Source organism: Gastrolobium bilobum, unplaced genomic scaffold, assembly GCF_033153095.1.
Source record: "Gastrolobium bilobum isolate Gb01-03AN ecotype WA unplaced genomic scaffold, APGP_CSIRO_Gbil_v1 utg5255, whole genome shotgun sequence".
Classification (NCBI taxonomy): domain Eukaryota; kingdom Viridiplantae; phylum Streptophyta; class Magnoliopsida; order Fabales; family Fabaceae; genus Gastrolobium; species Gastrolobium bilobum.
Window position 1 is genome coordinate 1,068,155 of NW_026898528.1, and position 24,808 is coordinate 1,092,962.

A 24,808-nucleotide genomic window follows, 5' to 3' on the forward strand; every position below is an offset into this window, starting at 1 on the left:
TTATAGGTCTTGTTTTTGTTTTTCCATCCATTTGTTTGTTTGCTCGTTCTTTTTCTTTATCTTTTATGAACCAGGAAACTTTGTGTCAATTACCTATCAATTATTCCAGACATACAAACATACAAATGCAACCTAGTTTTCTCAATGGAAGTAAGTAGTTGAATTTATGGACGCAGGCTAAACAAAAAGTTGTCACAAAAGTTGCGTAAGAAGGAAATCTATTTTATTGCCTTTGAAAATCATGTGACAACACCTTGATCACAAATGCTCTCCGTTTTTTGAAAGAAATCAAGTATACATAGACCCCACCTACGTGGTTAATTACATCAGGCGAGAGAGTTCATAAAAAAGATGACATACTGGAATTGAGGATATTGGAAAGAATTATCTATGGTTACAAACACGCACTTTCAGATATTATTCTGTCAAAGAAATGGCATGGAGAAATATTCTCCTTCTCAGTTTAACAATAGTAACACGGAAATTCAGAGGCAAACCGCCCCAAATCAGATTTACCCAGAAAATAAAATGAAGATAATTCTACTTTGATTTATGCTGACTGTATCGTTGTATTCCATAGACATCTATGATCCCCGGAGGGAAAACAGGATCAGTAGCAGCTCTAACAGCAACTTTAGCCACCGCAGTAACATTGACAGGAGGTGCCAATAGAGGCCCAACAAGTGGGATCTGGTTCAATGGTTTAGCATGTTGCAGGACCTACACCACTCAAGTGAATTACAGTCGGAAACAAAAGAATACAACAAATTTCTTAAGCTGATATTCAGGATAAGTAAAGCATTTTTAAGCATTAATCAACTAGTGAAAACCTAAAAAGTATAATGTGCTAGGCTATGAATATACAAATGCAAACATACAATACTGAAGAAAAGTCAGAACTTTGATCACGGAATAGAGGAATTCTAACTTCAATTTCAGGATGCTTACCCCAAAACCCAATCAATCAACTGGTCAAGTGTCTAGACAATAATAATTGAATGTAAGAAATATAAAGAATGCAAAGATGGGGAAAACCTTACAAAATTTCGCTTAGTCAGGTCATGTACAAAACTAATGTCAATTCATTAGAGGATCAAAATTATTTGTACGTCTGACCTTAAAAAGAAATGTCTATGTGATACCACAGAAGCACATGAAATTACCATTTCCAATGGAGATCCAATTACACCAAGGGGTATCTTCATGCTCCCAACACTTCGAGTCCCATAAATAAATCCTGGCCTCAGAATTACTCCTGAAAAAGGCATGTAATATTCCAATCATGTACGATCGTGATACCCCATACCAAGAACCATCAATAACTTAACATTTTTCAGTTAGACTGAAATTTACTTTCTTTTACTTGGAAACATCTTTGCTAAAGTTGGGTAAGAATGAACAGTGTCACTTATTATCAAATATGATAGCTACACATTACAAGCTGAAAAATAAAATTTAAACCAATTTTTGAAGTCTCGTGTGGATCTAATTTATACCTCCCCATGAGCAATGTTAAGAGACAATAATTACCTCCATAAGGAAATCTGGTCAGAAGCTCTGTTTCAGCAGCTCTCTACATCCATTAAGACACAATATATAATTTCATGAGATTAAAATAAAAAATCACTCAGCATAACATTTACATATATATTTTTTTCTTTTGAAGAAATAGAAGCACGGGTACATGATAAACATTTCAACCTAAAGAGGGAGAATTCAGTATATCATAAACTAATGACTAAAGAAGTCAAGTATAATTATTAGCAGCAACAAAAAGAAAACGGGCCAACCACTGAAATCAGTATGTTTCTCTTTTTCTTTTTTCCTTTTTTTTTTGGGTGAATGTATGTTTTCTCTTTAAATGGTCTGTTAGATACAATGACTTGGGCCCAACCTTAACTGATGGAAGCCCAATCCATATTGAAGAAAGACCATGTCAGTCTCTAGTCCACTCAAGAAGGAAGAAAGGGAAGGTTATTGCAGGAGAGATTAATCAGTAAATGATTCCATTGGGAGATGGATCTTCTGGAATCAGGAGGCATGACGGACATGAGAATTCTGTTAGAGTGGAGCCAGAAAGGGGGACAAGTACACAAAAGATGGTTAGACAGGAGGTTAAATTAAATAGGAGAGTTTAAAGAATTGGGGAGGTATTACTGCTTCCAATTTCTAGCTATTAACTGGGAGCAAGAAATATACAGCACGGAAATACTCTCCTAGGAATCTTTTTCTTCATTTCCTTTCCAGTGCCAGTCTGTTGAAGGGGTTATTCCTTCTCTGTTAATCAAGAAAGCAGACTGTTCTTTATTCTGTCATAACCTGTAATTTTAAATGACTTACACTTGACAGTTGAGACGAAACTATCAAACAAGCATTAAAAATTCTTTTTTACTTTCTTTCTTTATCTGTCAATGTATCAACAAAACAAAATTTGTTAATACTTCATCATATAGAGAAGGATCCTCAATAGAAAATTTTGAACATTTTGCGGCAGGGTTTTTACAATAAAATTTCCTGACAAATTTCATCAAGTGATGATTCATTCCTCAGAATGAAAAGTTGGACGTATTACCTTTCCTTCATAATATCCCTGCAGTAAGTAATTTACTACACCGAAGTCAGCGGCAGAGATATAGACAAATCTTTTAACACCTGTAGGACCAAAGGAAATCATCCAATAACAGTAAGTAGCACAGTACTCTAGAAGAGAAAACAATAACTAATATAGACAACTGAAAAAAAAAAAAAAAAAGCAATCCCTTTTCCAATCTAAGCATAAACTGACAAAAAGCAAGAGTTTCCAAAACTTCAAAGCCAATAAATCAACTCCTTGCGTAAATATCACCTAACAATTTAGAGGAGACAAAATAAACTCATGGTTGAATTCAATCAAGTAAACACTGGCTTCTGTCATTAGACTTTTCACAAAACAAATAAATATATAGACATATTGGCAAAGGAAAAGCATAACAGAGACAACATATCCAAATTCGCCTACATGAAATGAAGCACTGTTCTAAAGACCTTTCATGGCCCAAATAGGCAAAATGTGTATAAAAGCATAGAATATTATTAGATTATTGCATTATTAGTCAGAGAAACAGAAACTTATAACAGAGAGCTCACACACATGATAATAAGGGCTAGAGACTTCTCATAACAGAAAGCTTGTAATTGGGCTGCGCCTAACATATATTATCCTAAGGGGAAAACTGCGTCTAATATATATTATCTTACTCCAATTTCTCGTAAGGCTTGACAACTGTCTTCCTTAATTGACCAGCTAAAAGAAAGTACGGCAATTCCTGGATTAAGTGTTACGGCCGTACTATATATAAACCTAAAAACCTGAAGCTGTGGTTTACACTGATACAGAAACTCTTTCATGTAACAAGGCATACAATAGTGACCAGCCACCTAAGAAATTTTCTCCACCCCCACTGACAGTATCACCCCTCTAATTCCCATGACTCCTTTTCCTCTCCCCTTCCTTGTTTTTAAGCCACTATTGATTTATTTCTTATAATTTGTAACTTCCAATGGTTTAATTTTCCTGCATCAATAATTACATAGTAAGAGATATGATTGCCTTTAATCTTTAGTTCGGGGAAACAAAGCATTGAGTTCTTTCATTTTTATTTTATTTTTTGGTTCTCAAAATTATCCAAATAGGAAGATATGAGCCTTATTTGTACTTCCATGGCTATAACTACCTCATGACTGTATCTGGTGAAGGGCAGCTAGAAATCTATCAGGGGTAGAAAGGACTTCATGATTGCTGCTGCTGCTAGCTCTTACACCTCAATAGTGACACAGGTAAGGAGATATTGAGCTGATATATTGATTCCGGTAAATAATAATCCCAAAAAAAATTAACAAGTTTTGCAGTAGAAGTTCACAATTTTGGTACTTCCATTTGTAATATAGCAAAACCATGATTGTGTTCTTGTATAAGTTTGGTAATATAGAATGCTTTTGGTAAGCAATTTCTTCGTCATAAACACTTATACAAATGCATATCTTTGAGTGCATATGATAGGACCCCACTAATGATTTATCCTAAGAATTGCCACAGGGAATTATTTGGGAAGGATGACTCAGCTCATAAAGGGAATATTCTAGAGGTGAGGTTGTTGGAAGGCTCCAATTCTGTTAGAATGGATGAGGTGGCAAAGAGAGAGGGGAGATGGTTAAAAGGCAGAAGGAAAGTGAGAAGAGGTATCTTTGGGCATTTGGAACTTGGGCACCTTAGGGTGATTTCCTTTACTGTTAAGGATTTCCAGATCTTGTAATTGTTCCTTTTATTGTTAAATTGTCTCTATTAATTGTCGTAGTCCATGTAATTGTCATTTGAATTTCATCAATATATGAAAAACCTGATTATTCAGACCAAAAACACTTGGTTCACTGTTATTGATCTATATTTGGGTTGAAGGTCTGTATCAGCATATAAAGTGGATTAAACAGTAAACCCCTATATGTTGGTGGAAGATTAAAATATTGTTATATTAATGCTGCATCATTGATAATGGTCTCCTAGACTCGTAGAGAGAGAACTTGAGACACTACCAATTATTAAGATATTTTTAGTGAGATCTACAGAAGCTTATTTTCAAAATGCAAATTTGTATTTCTTTTTCTTTTTTTTTAAAAAAAATGGGTTTATATATTTAAGTGGAAGTTCAGTTGTAATTAATTGTACAACATTTTTATTTAAAAATTTTTTTTTGTTTCTTTAAGCCCAATAGCATCATTTGATTAATGTCGATCCCACCTAGTGGAATAAGGCTTCGTTGCTTTTGTTGTAAGCTCAAAAGAAAGATGAGCATGGGCATTTGCCCTGTAACTAAGCAGCAGTGCCAAAAATAAGGATGGTATGAATGGAAAAAGTAGATTATAAAGAACAAATGTGCAAATTCTTCAATTACCTTGATCTGAAGCTGCTCTAATTGCATTGATGTTAGCAGTCCCATTAATTTTGTACATGTATGAGTTCGAGCCAAAACCACCGACACATGAAATCTTAGAAAAGAAACAAAAGTTAGCAAAACAACTTATCATTCAAAAGGAAAACAATAAAACATTAAGTATAATTATGTACCCTAAGCAACAAAATAAAGACACATTAAATCAGTAAGTAAGCCATGGTTACTACAATTCTTTCGCCCCAAAATTATCTCCCAGTCAATCGTAAACATTCACTTCTCTTTCCATTTCAATCTGTTAGCATCTTCTTTTAATTCTTACTCCTCGTTCCCCCATCTTTACGTGACTTTCAACCAAATTGTACTATCATTCTCGTCAACATTATCTAAATTCACCAGTGATAGAAGTCAGGCTTCAACAAAGTTGTTACCCAGAAAAGCAACTTGGTAACAAACTCGACTCTAACCGCAATAATTTTAAGAGTGTATATGCTACAAGCAAATGCTACTGTTGCGGTGGCTGCAAGTGATCAAAGTAGCAGGCTTACCATTTTATTGCTTTTCTGGGTAATAGGATATTCTATTGTTATAAAGGAATGAGTGAATGGGGTGATATCGAGATGCAAGTCAGGTAACAACTTGGGATAACAATGAGCACAAGAAGAAAGCGCATAACCAAATTGTGTGGAAGAAACTTATGACAGGTTCGGTCAAATTGAACATAGATGGTTCGCTTTTGCTCCAATTTTCAGGCTGTGTTGGAGTACTATGAAACACGTCCAGAGTGTGGCAACGTGGCTTTGCTCAAAATTGTTAACCAAAATGCAAAATTGATTAAACTGAGAAGATAACCATTTTCATAGGCTTGTTGCAGGAATAGAGGCGAAAAGAAACTCTTAGTGGAGTCATATAACCAAGGGTTATAAAGTCTAGTGAATAGTGGACGTATGACTTATCATCCTCTCGTGTGGCATAAGGGAGCTTTTTAGTCATGATAGGAAAGCAAGGTTAACTTGGATTCGTAGAGAAGCAAATAAGGTCGTTAAAAAAGTAGCTGACAATGCTTATTATTTGGCTTCTTTCGATCCATAAGAGTTAGATTCTCTCCCGACAAACTGGCTACATGCTTTCTTAACAAGACACCTATACACCTTAAAAACAAGAAAATAGTAAGTCATTTAATAAATCACGGTAAAATCACTTAACAAGAATATAATTGGATCCAAAGAAGACAAATAATGAGCATTATCAGCTACTTTGTCAGCAACCTTATTTGCTTATCTACGAATCAAGTTAACCTTGCTTCCTAGTCACGACTAAAAAACTCCCTTATGCCACATATGAGAGGGTCCACAGTCTTATGACCACTATTCACCTGACTCACTACCTCTTGATTATCTGACTCCAACAAGAGTTTCCTCTCGCCTTTATTCCAAGCTTGTGAAAATGGTCATCTTCTCAGTTTTATCAACTTTGCATTACAAAATTAATTTTTGTGTATCGCCATATAGCCACACTTAAAACGCGTCCTTTAGGACTTCACTACAGCCTGCAAATGAAGGCAAAAGCAAACCATCTACGTTCAATTTGACCCAACCTGTCATTGGTTTCTTCCACATAATTGGGCTACGAGCTTCCTTCTTGTTCTCATTGCGGACTCCAAATGTCAATTTAGGCTATAACCCCAATAATTTCCAGAGAATGTATACGCTACAAGCAAATGCAACTATCGTGGTGGTTGCAACAACAACTACCTATTGCACCAACCACCTTCAAAAGCTTAGAATCCATCCTTCTCGACGTTCACCTCCCTATTAGACTTTTCATCATTTTTTTACATTCATTCATTTTGTCTCTTCGAAAAATTCTCTTGAAGATTACAAGATTAATTAAGTATTGTTGTTGTCGAATATGTATAGACACTATTCATAAAAAAATAAAAAATTATGCAAAATAAAAACAAGGTGCGAAATGAAAAAACAAGAAAAGGAATACATGTTTTTGTTAAATGTATAGGTCCCCTAATAATGGAAAAGAGCTAAGTTACTTTGCATAACCTTTTTTTTATGAATAGTGTCTATACATATTTGACAACAGCAATGCTTAATCCATCTTGAATGTAACAAAAATGATGAAACCCTAATAAGGGACATGACAATGGGGTCTAAGCTTTTGAGGGTGGTTGATGCAACACTTGTTGTTTTTGCAGCCACCATAACAATTGCATTTGCTTGTGACATATACACTCTCTTGAAATTATTGCAGTTAGAGCCTAGATTGATATTTGGAGCCCACAATGAGTACAAGAAACTCGTAATCAAATTGTGTGGAAGAAACTTATGACAGGTTGGGTCAAATTGAACGTAGATGGTTCGTTTTTGCCTCAATTTGTTGGCTATGTTGGAGTCCTAAGGAACACGTCCGGAGTATGGCAACATGGCTTTGCATACAATTGTATTTCGGAATGCAAAGTTGATGAAACCGAGAAAATGGTCATTTTCATAGGCTTGGAATAGAAGCGACAGGAAACTCTTGGTGGACTCAGATAACCAAGGGGTAGTGAGTCTGGTGAATAGTGGACATAAGACTTATTATCCTCTCATGTGTGGCATAAGGGAGCATTTTAGTTATGATTGGGAAGCAAGGTTAACTTGGTTCCGTAGAGAAGCATATAAGGTTGCTGAAAAAGTAACTAACAATGCACATTATTTGTCTTCTTTCGATCCATAGGAGTTGGATTCTCTCCTGACAAACTGCCTACATGCTTCGTTAACAAGACACCTTAAAAACAAGAAAATAGTAAGCCACTTAATAAATCACTTAATAAGAGAATAATTTGATCCAAAGAAGACAAATAACGAGCATTGTCAACTACTTTGTCAGCAACCTTATTTGTTTATCTATAAATCAAGTTAACCTTGAATCTAAGTCACAACTAAGAAAATCCCTTATGCCATACATGACAGGGTCCATAGTCTTACGTCCATTATTCACCAGATTCACTACCACTTGGTTATCTGACTCCACCAAGAGTTTCCTCTCGCATCTACTCCAAGCCTGTGAAGATGATCATCTTCTCAGTTTCATCAACTTTGCATGCCAAAATTAATTTTTGTGTATAGCCACGTTGCCACACTCCGAACGCGTCCTTTAGGACTCCACCACAGCCTACAAATTGAGGCAAAAGCAAATCATCCACGTTCAATTCGACCCAACTTGTCATTGGTTTCTTCTACACAATTTGCCTACGAGTTTTCTTCTTGTTCTCATTGCAGAGTGCAAATGTCAACCTAGGGTCCAACCTAAATAATTTCAAGAGAGTGTACACGCAAGAAAATGCAACTGTTCTAGTGGTTGCAAAAACAACTGCCTACTGCACCAGCCACCTTCAAAAGCTTAGACCCCATCCTCCTCAACATTCACCTACCCTATTAGACATTTCATCATTTCTTTACGGTCACTCATTTTGTGTCTATGAAAAATTCTCTTGAAGATTTCAACATGGATTAAGCATTGTTTTTATCGAATATGTATAGACACCAGTCACAAAAAAATAGTTATGCAAAATAAAAACAAGGTGCGAAATAAAAAAGCATGTATTCCTACATGCTTTTGTTAAATGTATACATCCCCTAATAATGGAAAAGAGCCAAGTTATTTTGCATAACTTTTTTTACGAACAGTGCCTATACATATATGAAAACAGAAATGCTCAATCCATCTTGAAATCTTCAAGAGAATTTTTGGAGAGACAAAATGAGTGAATGGAGTGAAAAGGTGAAAAGGTGAAAAGTCTAATAGGGTAGGTGAATATGGAGGACGATAGGATCTAAGCTTTTGAAGGTGGCTGGTGCCTGGTGCAACAGGCAGTTGTTGTTGCTGCCAAAGTTGTTAGTATCGCATGATGCATGATACATATTGTGCGATACAATATGATACGATACAAAAGCCGAGTGATACATATAGGTTGGAATTGGTCTTGTATCGGACCGTAATCGTTGTATCGTAAGATTCAATATCAAATCGTGTATCGTATCACAATTTACGATTCTAAAATCAAATCAAAATTTGCAATTTTTAATTCAAAAAAATCTGAAAAGTCACTATTAATAAGGAAAAGGAAATAGAGATGTTGGTTTTGGAGATGAAAAATATAATTGAGAAATGAGGTTCTAGTTTATTGATGCATAACAATACAACTTATAAAGAAAAATAATAAAAAGAAACTGCTCACGACTACATAACTTCCCATCAATAGAAAAGAAAACTGCTCACCTCATAACTACCCATTAAAGCAGAAAAGTAACTGCTCACTACTTAACAACTCATTAAAACAGAAATAAAAACTGACTCCTAAATAATTAAAAATATTGCAGTTTCTAAAGCATGATTTCTAACACTCCTCCTTGCTTTTGGAGCTGCAAACAGCAATCTTGTTCCTTAGATTTTCAAATTTGCTTGCAGGTGCACAAATTACGAATTGGTGGGTCTGGTGGGTCATCTTCTAACTCTTCTTGCCAATGTTCCACTCCTTGCTCTTTGCTTATTTGGATGAAAGGACTTGATTTCTGCTTACTCATGGATGCCTCTTGTGCTTGTTTCCAGTTACTTCTTATCTTCATGAAAATAAACATCTGAGTGGATCAACTGCAGCTTATTGGAGGCTCTCCAACTTGACTTAGGAAATGAATTTCTGTTTTGTTTGCCAAATTGAAAGGCATTACAATTTGCAAAGGTTGGTAAATAATTTGACAGCTCCTTCTTCATCAACAACATATTTGAGAGGTGACAATGGCCTAGTCTCTTGTGCCAAGTCTCAGTCACATTCTCCTCTGTGGAAACAACAGCTTGCTCCTCCTTGATTGGTGCAGCTTGCTCCTCCTTGATTGGTTCAAATGAGAAACTCTTGCCTCTCATTTTTGCTTTGATGATTTCCTTTCCATTCTCATCGTGAATGAGACAAACTCTATTTTCGAAAAGCACTTTGAATCCTTTTTCAATCAATTGGCCAACACTCAACAGATTTTGTTGAATTTCGGGTACAAAAAGGACATCAGGAATAAACTTTGTACCTGAGCAACTTGTTATTGCAACAGTCCCCTTTCCTTTGACTGAAATATAATCACCATTGCCTATTCTGACTTTGGTGATATTGGTTGGCTTTAAATTTTTGAAAAGCTCCCTGTCATTGGTCATATGATTTGTGCAGCCACTGTCAATCAGCCAACTCTCACTCTCTTCGCTGCTTGCAAAACACGTTGCCACAAAGAGTTGATCCTCCTCCTCCTCTTGATCAGCAACCTTAGCTTCTTCCTCTTGCTGTTGATTTTTGCTCTTGCATATGACTGCTTCATGCCCCATTTGATTGCACTTGATGCATTTAGCATCAGGTCTCTGCCAACATCTGAAAGGAGGGTGACCCATTTTGCCACAATGCTGACAAGGTGGGTAACTTTTCTTTTCACCCTTTCCTTTGTTGTAATTAGTTTGTTGGCTCTTGGCTAGAAGAGCACCTTCAATAGCATGATCTTCCCTCATCAATCTTCGCTGCTCTTGGGCTTGGAGAGCATGTAGCACTTCTGCAAAAGTAATTTTAGACAGATCTTTTGTGTTCTCCAACGAAGCAATAGATGCTTCGTACCTCTCTGGCACTGTTACCAGAATTTTCTCAACAATTCTGGAATCTGCAAAATTACCGCCTAGTAACTTTATCTTGTTGGCAATGCCCAACAATGTGTCTGAGTATTCCTTGATTGTTTCAGACTCTTTCATCCTTTGAATCTCAAATTCCCTCATTAAGTTAAGCACCTGCATGCTTCGAATTCTTTCATCTCCAGCATATTCTGCCTTTAGATAGTCCCAAATTGTTTTTGCCGATTTGAGAGTCATGACCCTAGTAAAGATGGTTGTAGAGATACCAGCAAAAAGGCATGATTTTGCCTTTGCTTTTCGGTTTTTTTTTTCTCCTTATGATTCTTGATCTGGGCCATGGTGGGATTGTCCGGCAGAGGAAGGACTTCATAATCCTCTTCTACAGCTTCCCAAAGATCCAAAGCCTCTAGGTAAGCCTCCATTTTGACGGCCCAAAGATCATAGTTTTCCCCATTGAAAACTGGAAGAGCTGCTTGGGAAAAACTTGTTTCAGAATCCATTCTACAGGTCCCGTAAGAAAAGGGCTCTGATACCAATTGTTGGTTTTGGAGATGAAAAATATAATTGAGAAATGAGGTTCTAGTTTATTGATGCATAACAATACAACTTATAAAGAAAAATAATAAAAAGAAACTGCTCACGACTACATAACTTCCCATCAATAGAAAAGAAAACTGCTCACCTCATAACTACCCATTAAAGCAGAAAAGTAACTGTTCACTACTTAACAACTCATTAAAACAGAAATAAAAACTGACTCCTGAATAATTAAAAATATTGCAGTTTCTAAAGCATGATTTCTAACAAGAGATAAGATTTTTTATTCAAATTCAAAAATGAATATGAAAAGTCACAAACAATTAGGGAAACAATCAAATTAATATTCAAATTAAAACAAATCTCTTTAGTGTAAAAAAAAACCTGATACTGGAAAAACAGAGACTTGCACACAAGAAAACAGAGTATCTTACAGATGTTTTTAAAAAAGCAATAATACAGACACAAGGAGAGAAATTGGAGGCTTAAAATACTATTTATATGACATTATATATTTATAAAAAAAAATTATTATGTTTGTGAATCTTAAGATTCGATACGAATATCGATATACGATATGTTTGCGATTCAACAACCTTGCTTATATATATATATAGATGCTTTTCCTTTACAATATTGAGGTTAACTGTTACGATCCTATCTGCAAGGTATGGGACTTGAAGTCCCATATTGGTTGTATGAGCAACTAATGTGGGGTTTATAAGGCCTTGACCACTCCCATCCCTTGAGCTGGCTTTTGGGGTGGTGCATCCCAACATTCTTTTCAAATGGTATCAGAGCCTTCCACTATGTCTCCCGGTTGCAATCGAGCGGCGCGGGTGGTGACGCCGACATTGCAGTGTACGCCCGGGACTAGTAAAAGACTTGCGCAAAGTCAGCCTGTGTGGGCGTTGGGGCTGCGGAGTATGGTGGAATGTTACGATCTCATTTGCAAGGTATGGGACTTGAAGTCCCACATTGGTTGTATGGGCAACTAAAGAGGGGTTTATAAGACTCTGAGCACTCCCACCATTTCAGCTAGCTTTTGGGGTGGTACATCCCAAAGTTCTTATCATTAACCCTAGTGAATAGAAAACTTGATCAAAGCACATGGGATAGCCACCAAACGAATTGGTTAAAACCAAAAGCAACAGCTTGCAATTGCAAATGAAACAGAAAAAAAGTAAAACCATCTTGGCTTCATGCTTCCTCTTAGTTGTTGAATATTTGGTGGGCATAATAACAAGATAGAGGGAAACTTACAACAGCAGTGACCCCATTCAGAGCTTCTTTTAATGAATCAGTTGAAAGGAGATTCCCTAGTAATAAGAAGGCAATTTATATATATTAGACAACAAGAGTACCCTGTAAAGAAATTGCCTACAAGGAAATGCCAAAAAAAAAAAGGGAAAGAAAAAAGAGCAGACCTCTATACCAGGTTATATTGCTAGCCCAGGAATCATGCAGGGATGACCTACCAGACCTGGAAATAAAACACAGAGTGAATGGCAAGGCAGATACATTACAAGGAGAAAGTGTTGACTAATAAATGTAAAAAGGAGGTAAAAGGCTTGCAAAAAAAATCACTCCCAGTTAATACCGACTAGCGAGTGTGGGGTGGAAACAGAATTAAAATATAAAATGCTACTGATTTAACTTCCCATGACTATCCCGTTATATCCATAAGGAAACAATTAAGACTTCCAACACATAAAGCATGGTGGACTAATACACCAACAACATCAACATCAACCTAAAAAGCAAGAAAAGATTGAGGGAAAATAACAATAATTTAGAGATAAAAATAAATAAATAAAAAAGCAATATAGTTAACACAAATATGAAAAGGCATCAAACCTGCTAAGACTCGCAACAGACAAACCATGACCTAAGGCTTCTCTACAAATGTGTGATCCAACAAATCCATTGCCTCCCAACACAAGCAACTTGAATAACATTCAAGATATATAAAAGTATTAGGTTAGAAAAGGCATATGGACAAAATAAGATCACAAAAATAAATGTTCACGTATGGTTATCAATTTAGAATACCTTCTCTGTTGGGGGTGGGGGCACATTTACGGTCTCTGCTTCTTCAACTTTAAAGGGCTCATCCACCTTGTTAGAAGAGTCCGTGGAGAGATTTCTCCCGTTCTTTGAAACAGCTATTGCACTTCAAGTTAAGAAAAGGGAAAACACCATGTTATGGGTAATTTACAAATCATGAAGGCAACCAAGACCCCCAACCCCCACTGAGCATAAAATTCAAATCACATTTGTACTATAAACATGTCCCTGTGAATTTCCATAAATAAACGAACTCAAAATACACTTAATTCGCACCAGCTATCCTCTATAGTGTATTATGCGCAGCATTGTTAATTTGATAGAGCTCAATTTCATATCAATTAGGTAATCAAATATAGTTTTACGCAAACCCAAAAAATGAAAATAAAATCAAAAGATTAATTCCCCAACCCCAACAAGCATACATCGAATTGAGTATAACGGGTTTTTTTTTAATAAAAAATAAATAAATGAAAGTGAAAAGGGAAAGAGCTGACTTGAGCCTGGAAATGGAGGGCGTGGAATGGATCAAGCGCGAGACTACTGTCCTCATTTGATAATTGAATTCAGTGTTTTCTGCGTTGTGCTTCCAAATTCTGCTTACGAACCTTTTAGAATTAGGAACGGCAGGTGCAGTTTCGAGACTAAAGTCTGTTACTAGGGGCAGAACAGAGAGCGAGAAGAAACCAAAAATATACACATGGCACCTTAATCTGCTGACACCTCATTAACCATATGTGGCTCCATTCCAACCTCAACCTTTTTCACTAAACACTAATGACTTGCTTTTGCTCACTACTAACTTCACGCTATAATTTTTTTTAGGGATATATTATTTAATGTAGTGTTTGTTATTTTATTTTTTTTAAATAAGGTAAAACGATTTCTTCAATCAATTGAGATAAGTTATTTTTAGAGAGCATGACATTGTTTTGGAGCGAAAATAAAGGTATTTTTGTAATTATAATATATTACAGGATTATTTTAATCTTTATCATTAAAAAAATTTAATCTTATAACCCAAAATGACGTCGTTTTGAGCTCATTAGAGATAACTTTATCTCCAGTGACTAGAGAAATACTTTTCCGTTTAAATAATATAAAATTATGTCGTTTTTAATAAAATTATATTATTTGGTGTATTTTGTCATTTTTTTTAATTTATAAAATTAGAAATAAAAAAAATGGAGGAGAGAAAATATAAAAATACACCAAAACGACATAGTTTTATTAAGGTTATTTAAAATGACATACATTTTTCTCTATATTATTCTACCTATCTCTTTTTTTATCTATTTTTGTCTACTACTTTCTAATGCTATTAAATCAGAATCTCAATTATTTTTATCATTTTTTTCTCCTATTAAAATTATGATATAACGATGTTAGAAAATAAAATAAAAAAAGTAGGTAGAATAATTTTTTTATTAACCCATATCAAAACCTTTTCTATTTCCCCAAAACTTACGGTTGTCATTGGCCATGGGCTAATCGACCCATTCTACTTGTAGGCTGTTACAAAAGCCCTTTGCTTGCAGTTGGATTAACAATCACTTCACAAGCCCATCACTGGGACAGAATATTGAAATGATCATTGATCTCCATTGACATTAACCAAAAATCTTTGGCAAGCGAGTAACGGGGCTCATGAATTTCTGGAGACAAAGGATTTGATCCACATATAGAAATATAATCATAAGATTATATTTTGAGATTTTCTGCGGGAGAAATGACCATCAAACACGATCACCAGTTGAAGATATAAGAAAAATGTAGAGTAAGTATATATTTCATATCTTATATTATAAAAAAAGTTAACCATATAAGATTATTTATTTTGAATTTTTAAAAGTACTTTTTAAACTTTTTATACGTAATTAATAAATAATTATATTATATATCACAATTCATTAAACGATATAATAATTTACGAAATTTCGATAACACAATAATAATAGTAAATTTCTCTAGATTGAAAAATATTATTTTTTCTAGTTATTATCATAAATTTTTAATCTACAAATTAATTATTAATGGGTTATAAAAAATGCGTGGGGTACATCTAATAATTTATAAAGTTTCATCATGTCCATGCATACGGGGTTTTCATAAATTTGAAAACGTATCACATGCCCAGACACAAAACAGACATCTTGATTAAATAGCGGATACGTGAAATCTTTATATATGTTCATCTTATGAATAATTTCGCCTCCTGCCTTCCCCACATCTAGATTCTTATTTATATTATATACATGAAAACACAAAGCTGTGAAGAATTGTTTTGATATAATTATTAATTATGGATTCTAATTAATTTATTAAATATAATTGAATTAAATAGAATATTGAGGAAGACTCAAATGAAGCTGGCGTTTGGTATAGAAATTTTTTTTTTACCTGGAAAAAAATATTTTGGGGAATATGGTGGAAAAAAAAATTTGGATAAGTTATGAAAAGGTATTTGGTAGGTCAAAATTTTTCTGAAAAGCTGAGTTAATTTTACTAATGCTACGTTTGGTTAATTGTAAAAATATTGATGGGAATCTGAACCGAAAAGATAAAATTACCCATTTTTACACATCTGTTGATATATTGTATAAGGATATTTTTATCTTAAAATATGAAAATGTGTTTCCCAATTGGTGGGAAAAAAATAATATCATGGATGGGATGAGATTATTTTTTTTCATGTGTAATTAAAAACGGGAACGATGGAAAAAAAATATTCCAAAATTTTTTTACTATTACTTATATCAAATATGGTAAAAAAAAATTCTCATCCCATTTTTTCCAAGATTTCCCTCAAAATACTCAATCTGTTGCAGCCCTTAGAGATAGAGATAATTCTGTTTTACAGGTGGCTTCATAAAGTCATGCATGACAATATATTATCCGCTCTGATAAGCCTAACCACAACCAGTATCGTGCTCATAAGTCCAATCATACGGTTCCAATTTCCAAATTTATAGATCCTTATTCACACGCAACACTGTTTATGGCCACGCGATATCAAAAGAAAATCCACTCTTATAACTTGGAGATTTGCACATCTATACTTGATATAGTTGTATCTGTCTCTGACGCCTTAAGGAAATTCCTAGTTAATATATAAGTGGACTTTTAGAGACTAATACAGTTGAGCTGATATGCGTTGGAATTGACTATAGTGAACAGCATGAGATGCCAAATTAAAGCTGTAACAAGTTGGAAAATGTACATAATTGAAGAATAGCTAAAAATTAAGATGCCCTGATGGCAGATTTCTGAAAAAGCTTACTCTTGACTCCTGATAGCAATAGCTCAGCGAGCATTGTGGCCAAGAGGGAGACAAGCAGAATATTAGATCCTTCAGGTGTTCTTCTTGGTATACATGAAAAGTTGAAAACTACTTAGATAAACTACTATGCAGTTGCAGGCACCCAAAGAATTATGGACAAAAATCATATATATAGAATTGATCCGCATATAATTATAGCTGATTCAGCTAGGAAAATTTCCAACCTGATTCACCCAAGGTTTTGCCATGGGGTGATGGCCGTGATGCTATATATTAGATGGCATACACTATATATATGTGTACTGTACGTTTGTTTTATATAATCCAAACACTGTTATTCATATATTAATGGGCCAGGCCACAATAAATGAATCCGATACCGTTTTTCAATTCATAACATCAAATTTATGGTCTTTTCACTTATGTTTAATCTTAGTATTCCCACTTAAATTTCCAACCACCACTCATCAAAGAGACAAACGGAGTGCTTCACGAATTTTTAAAAAAAAAAGAGGATAAAGTTAACTATAGATTTGCCGTAGGGCTGTTTCATTCCGCTGCCCCAAGTAATAAATATTAATCCATCAAAAAATGCATGCACGAACCTGAACTTGAAGTGCTAGTTTCCTTATCTAAATCTATGGCGAAGAGCATATAAATCAAATATATATGGGATTGGTGAAGCTATACGTCACACATCCACCCAAGTTGGGGAATCGGACTAGTATTCTCTCTTTACTTTTCCTATGTTGCAACACAAGATTCCAACACTAAAACGAGTAGTCATAATTAGATTACTTTGGAGGCTAACTCCTGATCAAAAAAATAATAAATCTCATCATAAGACTAGTGCTCTATCCACTTTTGATGCCAGTGTTCAAAACAGGAAGTTATAAATATCTAAACATCATTCCAATAAAAAGCACTACAATTGTTAAATGAGGTCACAAACTTTTGTTTATTCCACAAATATTAGATTACTACTAATCACGATCTGTTAATGATTGAGGGTGTGAATAGAAACGAAGGTACTGACGTTTAAGCCACTTTCGTTCAATTGCAAGCCAAAAGGTCCTTTTCAGAAGTGTTAGCTGTCTATAGGTCTGTAAGAGCGTATATATCTCTATCATCCTGAATAGTTCTGGCTTCCGAACAAATACAAATATGATCAGAGACTCTGTTTTTAGAAATATCTATAACCTCTTTTCATCCATGATTTTCCGAGTGGTAGTTCTGCTTGTGCATGTCTTGTGGCCAAGTTCAATTTGGCTTTGGTGGTTTCTATCAATTAGATTTGGGCTTGCTCGGTGGATTTTTCCCCTTTTCTTTTGGCTAATGTGCTTTTCTAATTACGTGGACTTAGGACTAGTGGTTAATGCATGATTAAGAGCATAATCTAATAAAATAACTTAAAAAGAGAAAGAGATATGAGATGGATTAACCCATTAACAATGATTGAGTACATATTAGAAGTATAGGATTTGATAGTTTTTCAGCATGACCGGTGAATCAATGCGAATAAAAGTGACCCTAAGAGATTGTAGAATCAAAGTTAGGGAGAATTTCAACTCCACCGAATGGGTAAAGAATATATTTGATGTAATAAATCAGAAAAAATGAAGCATCAAGGTGGACATTACATGATGCCAAATGCAAAAGGTATTCCCATTTTTATCTCTTTATTTTTCGACTATGTTTGCCACATGAAGTAAACAAATCGATCCGGGTAGATGGAATATGGAATGGAAAACGTCAAAAGGAGATAAGGAATGGAATCAGCTGCGTCACATGGAGATAAAGAATAATTAAATTTGATATCCCAAAATCAAAATATTTAGTTTATGTAATATATTTATATTTACGGATGTTAAATACTAAATATTTGATTAAACAAAACCGGGTGTCAATATGCTGAAAAGACTCAACTCCTGAATTCCATAATAAAAAAAATTAAAGAAAGATTATGTTCTTTGCGGATAAGAAGAGGGAATGTTAACGGCATATATTAGCCAGAAAGAAATTACATGAAGTTGACATTAATCAGGGGTTAAGGAAACCACCAACTAAGTACTATCCAATTGGAATTGTTATGAAGATTATGAAAAGATTTTCTTACAAAAAATAATAATAACTGAACTGATTAAAGAAGAAGATTCTGTCAATAGATAATCACGAAAATTAGCGTAGAAGGAACCAAAATATTTGTGCTAATGATGCAGATATTTGTTTGGAATCTGGTCTTTATATTTTACTATATTATAACTCTACAAATAGTATTATTACAACAATCCGTATTGAGAACCAAATTAGAAACTATATAGGAAACGAATTAAAAAAATTATAAGAAACACATTAAAATTGAGAGTTATGTATATGAACAAATATATATTTTGAGGTATTATGTGTGGGAGGAAATTTTTCTTATGTTATTTAATATGATTATGTCATATGAAAGAATCATACTTATATAAAGATGGATCAATAATAATAAGAAAATATAAAAAATATATTAAAATAGATAATTATAAAATCATCGTCATTCATTCATTTTTATATAGTTAAAATTTTTCATGTAACATCGTCTTGTTAAATAAAATCCATTTCCATTATTTCTAATGTTATCAAAGTCAACAGAGCCATCAAACATGTATTATCTTTAGTTGAGTGTTCCGCAAATATCTAGATAGTTAATTAATGGACGTGGAGCCGGCGGATGCAGAGGTATCTACTAGGCTACTAGCTGAGGCTTCAGGGCCATATGAGGTGGGGATTACTAAGTAGTGGCCTTCAAGGCAAATACAGGCCCTCGGGTTGGTACAATGTGTCCTTGCATATGTACGTACGTTGTTGGAAGATGATGAAAATGTGGGACATATCCTGCACCACTCTGTCCATGTGGGTAACTTGTTGATGGGGATATGCATCCCATTGGACACTAGTGACTTGGAAAAGCCTTCGATTAGTTTTTTTTTTTTTTTCCTACTTTACAATATATAGTAATACATAGTAAAAAAGTGCAGTGTGGTGTGATAATAATACATAGTTGAATGGGATGAGGGAAAATAGCTACAACTACAAGAGGGCCATGCCTGTGACAAAAAAGTGCTGGAGGCAATGGTGCTTGCCAGGACAAATCTGCTAATGTTTATTTTCATATCTCAGTGGGGCCAATATAAATCTACTGCAAATTAAAACTATCTTTAATTAGCCGCTTAAGTTAACTCATGAAGTGACACTAGAGATGCCATTAACTAAATTGAATCTACTTATGTGTTCATTATCACGCTGCTAGCTAGATGAGAGTGAATATTACTTGCCTTTATCTATTTCGTCTAAAAATAAGAGAGGAATGAGTGTGTCTGCATACACGGAGAAACTAGACAAGAAGGGGAAGTTTCACACTTATCTCCAATGGAATTAAGTAACACACTAATGTATTGGAGTTTTATTTGATGATATTTTACGGCCAAAATTAATTATGCAAACAAAAGAAAAGAAAAACGGACAAATACGGAGGCATACAAACATGATAGCTGCTTGTGTTTAATGAGTGCACAATTTGGGACCATGGCACCACTTGACATTATCCCTAACCTATGATTACAATTAGGACTACAGCACCTGCGAGCATTTACAAGCATATTCCTATTTATATTACACACATAGAAATTAAGCGTCTCCTGCGGCTGCGCGCACATAGTTCTGCTTGCCTTTGTTATAGAATATTTACTACTGGCAAAAATTCCACAGACAAAGACAGCTAAACTCGTTACGCATAGTGGAAATATTCAAATATAATATCATATTTGTCAGCGTTACCGAAACTAACTGTTCAAATATAATATCAACTTAATATGTTTAGATTCTCATAATGTTCTGTTTACAGTGTTACCATGAGAGGCTAGTCAATAACCGGATTAAACCCTTTTACAAAAGCTTCTTTAAGTAATCAAATGTAGTAAATTTTATTTAGCATCATTTTTTACCTAGTTATTAATTTACCAACTGAATTTCACGAGTGAAGAGTGAGAAGAACCACTTCAAATTTCAATGGAATGCTTTTGAACTAGTTGGTTGTACGACCGTGATACTTGACTTTCATTTAAAATCAAATTAAGGGGAATAAAAATTTATGAAAACGAGAAAGTAAAAGTACTTTCTTTGTTATTTTAAATCAAGGGTTTTATATATGAGGTAAGATCCTTTGACACCGGTGTCAAATTTTAATTTTGACACCTCATCTGAGAGTCGTTAGATCAAAAAAGATCAACGACTCTGATTTACAAGCATGTGACACCATTGATCTTTTTTGATCTAACGGCTCTCAAATAAGGTGTCAAAATTAAAATTTGACACCAGTGTCAAATGATACTACCTCTTTATATATATAATGTTGTAGGAAACTTACAAGGTCATGTTACTCTCACAAAAAGTGATGGCCCTACCTTGTTTTTTTCTTTTTCTTTTTCTTTTTAAGTGGGACCCACATCAAATGTATTAGAGTAATGTGACCTTGTAAGTTTCCTACAACATGATACATATAAAACCCTTAAATCAATGAGGCGGTCTACATGAAATTTTCTTTGATTCCTTTATGTAACTTTTTTTTCTATTTGACCCAAACAATCTTCAAGAGGCGAACCAACCTATAGCAAACTGTAAATTAAAGTGACAGAAAGTAGTAACTATGTTGCATACAAACTGCATACAAATCCACCGTTTTCATTTATGCAATTGTTATATATTTGACTTAGATATGTTATCGTGCATCTGTCTCATCAGGTAACAAAGCGTGCATATCAAAACCCCAAACGAACAATGCTGTAGAACCATCACTTGCGGGGTTCATAGATGGGATAATGGATCCGAATATACTCTCTCAACCACGTTCGTGCAAGCAAAGGAAGTGACAATCAATTGAAGCTAATCAGAAATTTCCTCGTTATCTAAAACAAGAGCAGTAATATGGGGTTCCCTGTGCTAAACAGTTAAAGCAATGGTGATCGATAAAGACAATTAAATTCATCATATAATTGAGAATGAAAAAAAGAAAAAGATGAAATCAGGAATCCAAATGATGAAACAAAAGGAAAGCCGCAACAGCTTTGTTTCCACTTTGCCCACATAACTTATTCTCCTTTATCCCTGATTTGATCATTGTGGCTACTTTCATTATACAAACATCTAATCATACAGCATATAGTGCGCTTTCACTGTGGCCTTGGATGGAGACACAAAAACCCACATCCCAAGGTGGCTCTCCTAAAACGGATAAGAGTTTTCCTTTCTTTTCTTATTTTCAACAAAATATTTGCGAAAATATTACATCATCCCGTTATAGACATTCCGTTCTAGATGCATTGTTTGTGGTCTAGCTAGTGGAGGAGATTAAATATTACCATTGAATCTAAAAAAGCAATATCGATCATCAATTACTGCAGCTAATTATTTTAACCTTTCTTTTTTTAAAAGTGCAAATTGTCTCCAAATGACATCATCCAAGTCTCCATCGAGAATAATATATCTTCTCTAATGCATGCTCTTCAGCCCCCTCTCTCACTCCTTAATTTGTACAATAATTAAGTCACCACTCAAATAGTCATAGTTCTTCCACAGAACAAGAATGTTCATATGAACAAAACTGTACCAGACATTTTTTTCCCAATTAATTAAGGGTTATATTTATTTTATGTTACATAAGACAAACAAGTTTCCTACACACACAAAGTGAAGGTGGGTCCCACGTTTATTTTTTCTCTTTCCTCTTACGTGTGGGTCCCACTTGTAATTTTATTCCTCTAACACGAGACAACCATTTTCCTACAACATAAGATAAATATAACCCATTAATTAATTAAGTCCATGCTTGTTAATTCACAATGTTTTGCAGACCAACATATTTACATTGGTTTAGGTTGAAGCTGTCTAATGAAAACAACAAAGGACAACAAAATCACCGAACGGTTAGAGAGAAATTGCGGGTCACCCTCAATTGCCACCACTACGTACCATAAGTCATTAAAGGACAAATGGGGAAGATGAAGGTCTATAGTGGACTAAATCCAAAAACATGACAATGAAAAAGAAAGGGAAGGATACCCTACATCCCACATCAAAGCTTGGAAACTCATAAGTTGAGGCTGTGTATCCTCCAGCCTGATTGATGCTATATAGGTCTAATGAGATTGAAATGAGTTTAGTATAAGTATGACGTACTTAAATAGACATGTAAATTATACAAGCCAAGCTCATAAAGACTTGAACCACCAAGATGTCTTTACATTCTGTACGGTGCATACATCTATGGCTTTTTTTTTTTTTTTTTTTGGTAAAGCACATCTATGGCTTTAACTCATGTACCTAGCTACATATTATTTTCATTTGTTATCATTAAAATAAAAAATGCGCGTCAAGCCGTCAACTTTCAATCTACTAGTATATAATAATAAGTGTAAATAATAGAGTAAAGATTGTCTTCCAGTAGTGAGAGTGCCAAAGAATTACTTCCAATGTTCGTGGAGATGTTTTAGTTAATTAAAAAAAATTATAAAGAACCAATTTAATTAATTTAAAATCTTAAATTTTGAAGCAAAATTATATTAATAATTTTATATTTTTCTAACAAAAATCAATTAATTGTATAATAACAACTTCCTCCTCTTTATGTAGTTGCTGCAAAATAGGAAAGACTGAGCCTTTAAAAAATAATTGTAGGTAGAAAAAAAGAAGAGGAATTTCCATTTTGTTTTTGTAGATAAAGAAAGTCCCATGGTACTCTTCACTTCTCATTTTCTTGGGAGATGAAAGAATCGGTCCCCAACAGAGGACCCACACTAGCATTTAGTGCAAACTCCAACAAAGGAAACTCAAAAATCCCCACGACCTAACCCACGTTGGCATCGGTTACACTTACACACCGATGATGACTGGTCCAGATTTTAAGGGTACCCTACTACCCTTTGCCTGCAAGTTACAACTTACAACAACAAAACAGGGCAAAGTCCGTGACCCAAGTCAGAAAGCCAATAATGAATAACACCCTTTTTTTTCTCTCTTCCCTCATAAGTTTTCACCATTATAAATACCCCGCCACCCCAATCTTCCCTTTCAAGCTCACATTCTTAACCTTCTTTCGCTCTACACCCAACACCTTCTTGTTCCCACCACATCAAAAGTCACAGACAGTAGAAACTACTTACGTTAAATCAAAATGAGAACCATTTCCTCTACCACCACCACCACCACCTACTCCACTACGAGTTCATTAGCACCCTCAGCCACAGAATCATTCACAAGTGTTCAACACTCGTCATGGCACTCTCCTGTTCCGTACCTATTTGGAGGACTGGCTGCGATGCTTGGTCTCATAGCGTTTGCGCTATTGATCTTGGCTTGCTCATACTGGAAACTTTCTGGTCAATTACAGAACGAAGAAAACGGTGACAGGGACTTGGAAAACGCCGGTGGTGAGAAAGCGAGTGACTCTGCAAAAAACGAATCCGCTAAAGTCTATGAGGAGAAGATTCTGGTGATTATGGCTGGAAATGTAAAACCCACATTCTTGGCCACCCCTGCTTGCTCCAAGTCCTCGTCTTTTGGCGATGGTGTTGAGAACCATTCTGACAAAGACCTCAAAAATCATGAAACTATCGAGAAATCAGAGAAAGAAGAAATGGATAATCATGTTCAAGCTACTACTACAACTCCATTACCACAACCACAAGAAACACAACAACAAAACCAGTCGCATTGACGAAGTTATCCCTTGGTTTGAAATTCAATCTTAGTTTAGGTTTAAGCATATAGAGGGAGCATCTTTCTCTGTTTCTCTCATCATTCCCTCTTCTTCTTTTTTGCGTAGCTTTCCTTTCTTTTACTCTTTTTGGGTTTTTGACCTTGTTGGTTTGTGTGTCATGATTCGGGAAGTGTAAAGTTACGCTGAGATGAATTAAAATTAAGGGAGTTTTCTTTCCATCTATGGACACCCAGATTTTGCATAGTCTTCAGTGTCGCTGTTACGCTTTTGGCGGAAATGGATCTTTCACTCGTGTTTTTTTTTTTAAAATTAACATTAAATGTATAAGATTTTATCAAAAAAAAAAATTATGAATGCTTATAAAAAAAGAAATAAATACAGAAAAAAATTTATTCTATTTATCTCAGTCCTACAGGATAATTTTGTTTATTTGCCAGAAAATAACAAATTCAGACTGAAATTTAATGGGGGATTTTTTTAATTTACAAATAACAAATTGGTGAGTATAAATTATTTGCAGTAAGCTCAATATAATGTCGTTTTGGAATGGAAATCATGATACTTTTATAATTTTAATTTATTTCAGAATTA

General features: G+C 34.7%; 2 protein-coding genes across 2 annotated transcripts; one reads left to right on the forward strand and one right to left on the reverse strand.

The window, feature by feature from the left end:
- Positions 1–339: 339 nt before the first annotated feature.
- LOC133317086 (uncharacterized protein At1g32220, chloroplastic) lies at positions 340–13,826 on the reverse strand. The gene is made up of 10 exons (XM_061518904.1): positions 13,679–13,826; positions 13,167–13,287; positions 12,972–13,060; positions 12,542–12,597; positions 12,378–12,433; positions 4,929–5,022; positions 2,573–2,652; positions 1,531–1,573; positions 1,164–1,255; positions 340–720 (listed from the first exon to the last, which is right to left on the reverse strand). Exons 1-10 carry the CDS (start codon positions 13,732–13,734, stop codon positions 541–543), a joined length of 867 nt encoding a protein of 288 aa, XP_061374888.1. The 5' UTR covers positions 13,735–13,826; the 3' UTR covers positions 340–540.
- A 9,632-nt stretch (positions 13,827–23,458) lies between these two features.
- On the forward strand, positions 23,459–24,444 carry LOC133317145 (protein GLUTAMINE DUMPER 5-like). Its single transcript, XM_061518975.1, has one exon. The coding sequence runs from the start codon at positions 23,672–23,674 to the stop codon at positions 24,212–24,214; it is 543 nt and encodes a 180-aa protein (XP_061374959.1). The 5' UTR covers positions 23,459–23,671; the 3' UTR covers positions 24,215–24,444.
- The last annotated feature ends 364 nt before the right edge of the window (positions 24,445–24,808 follow it).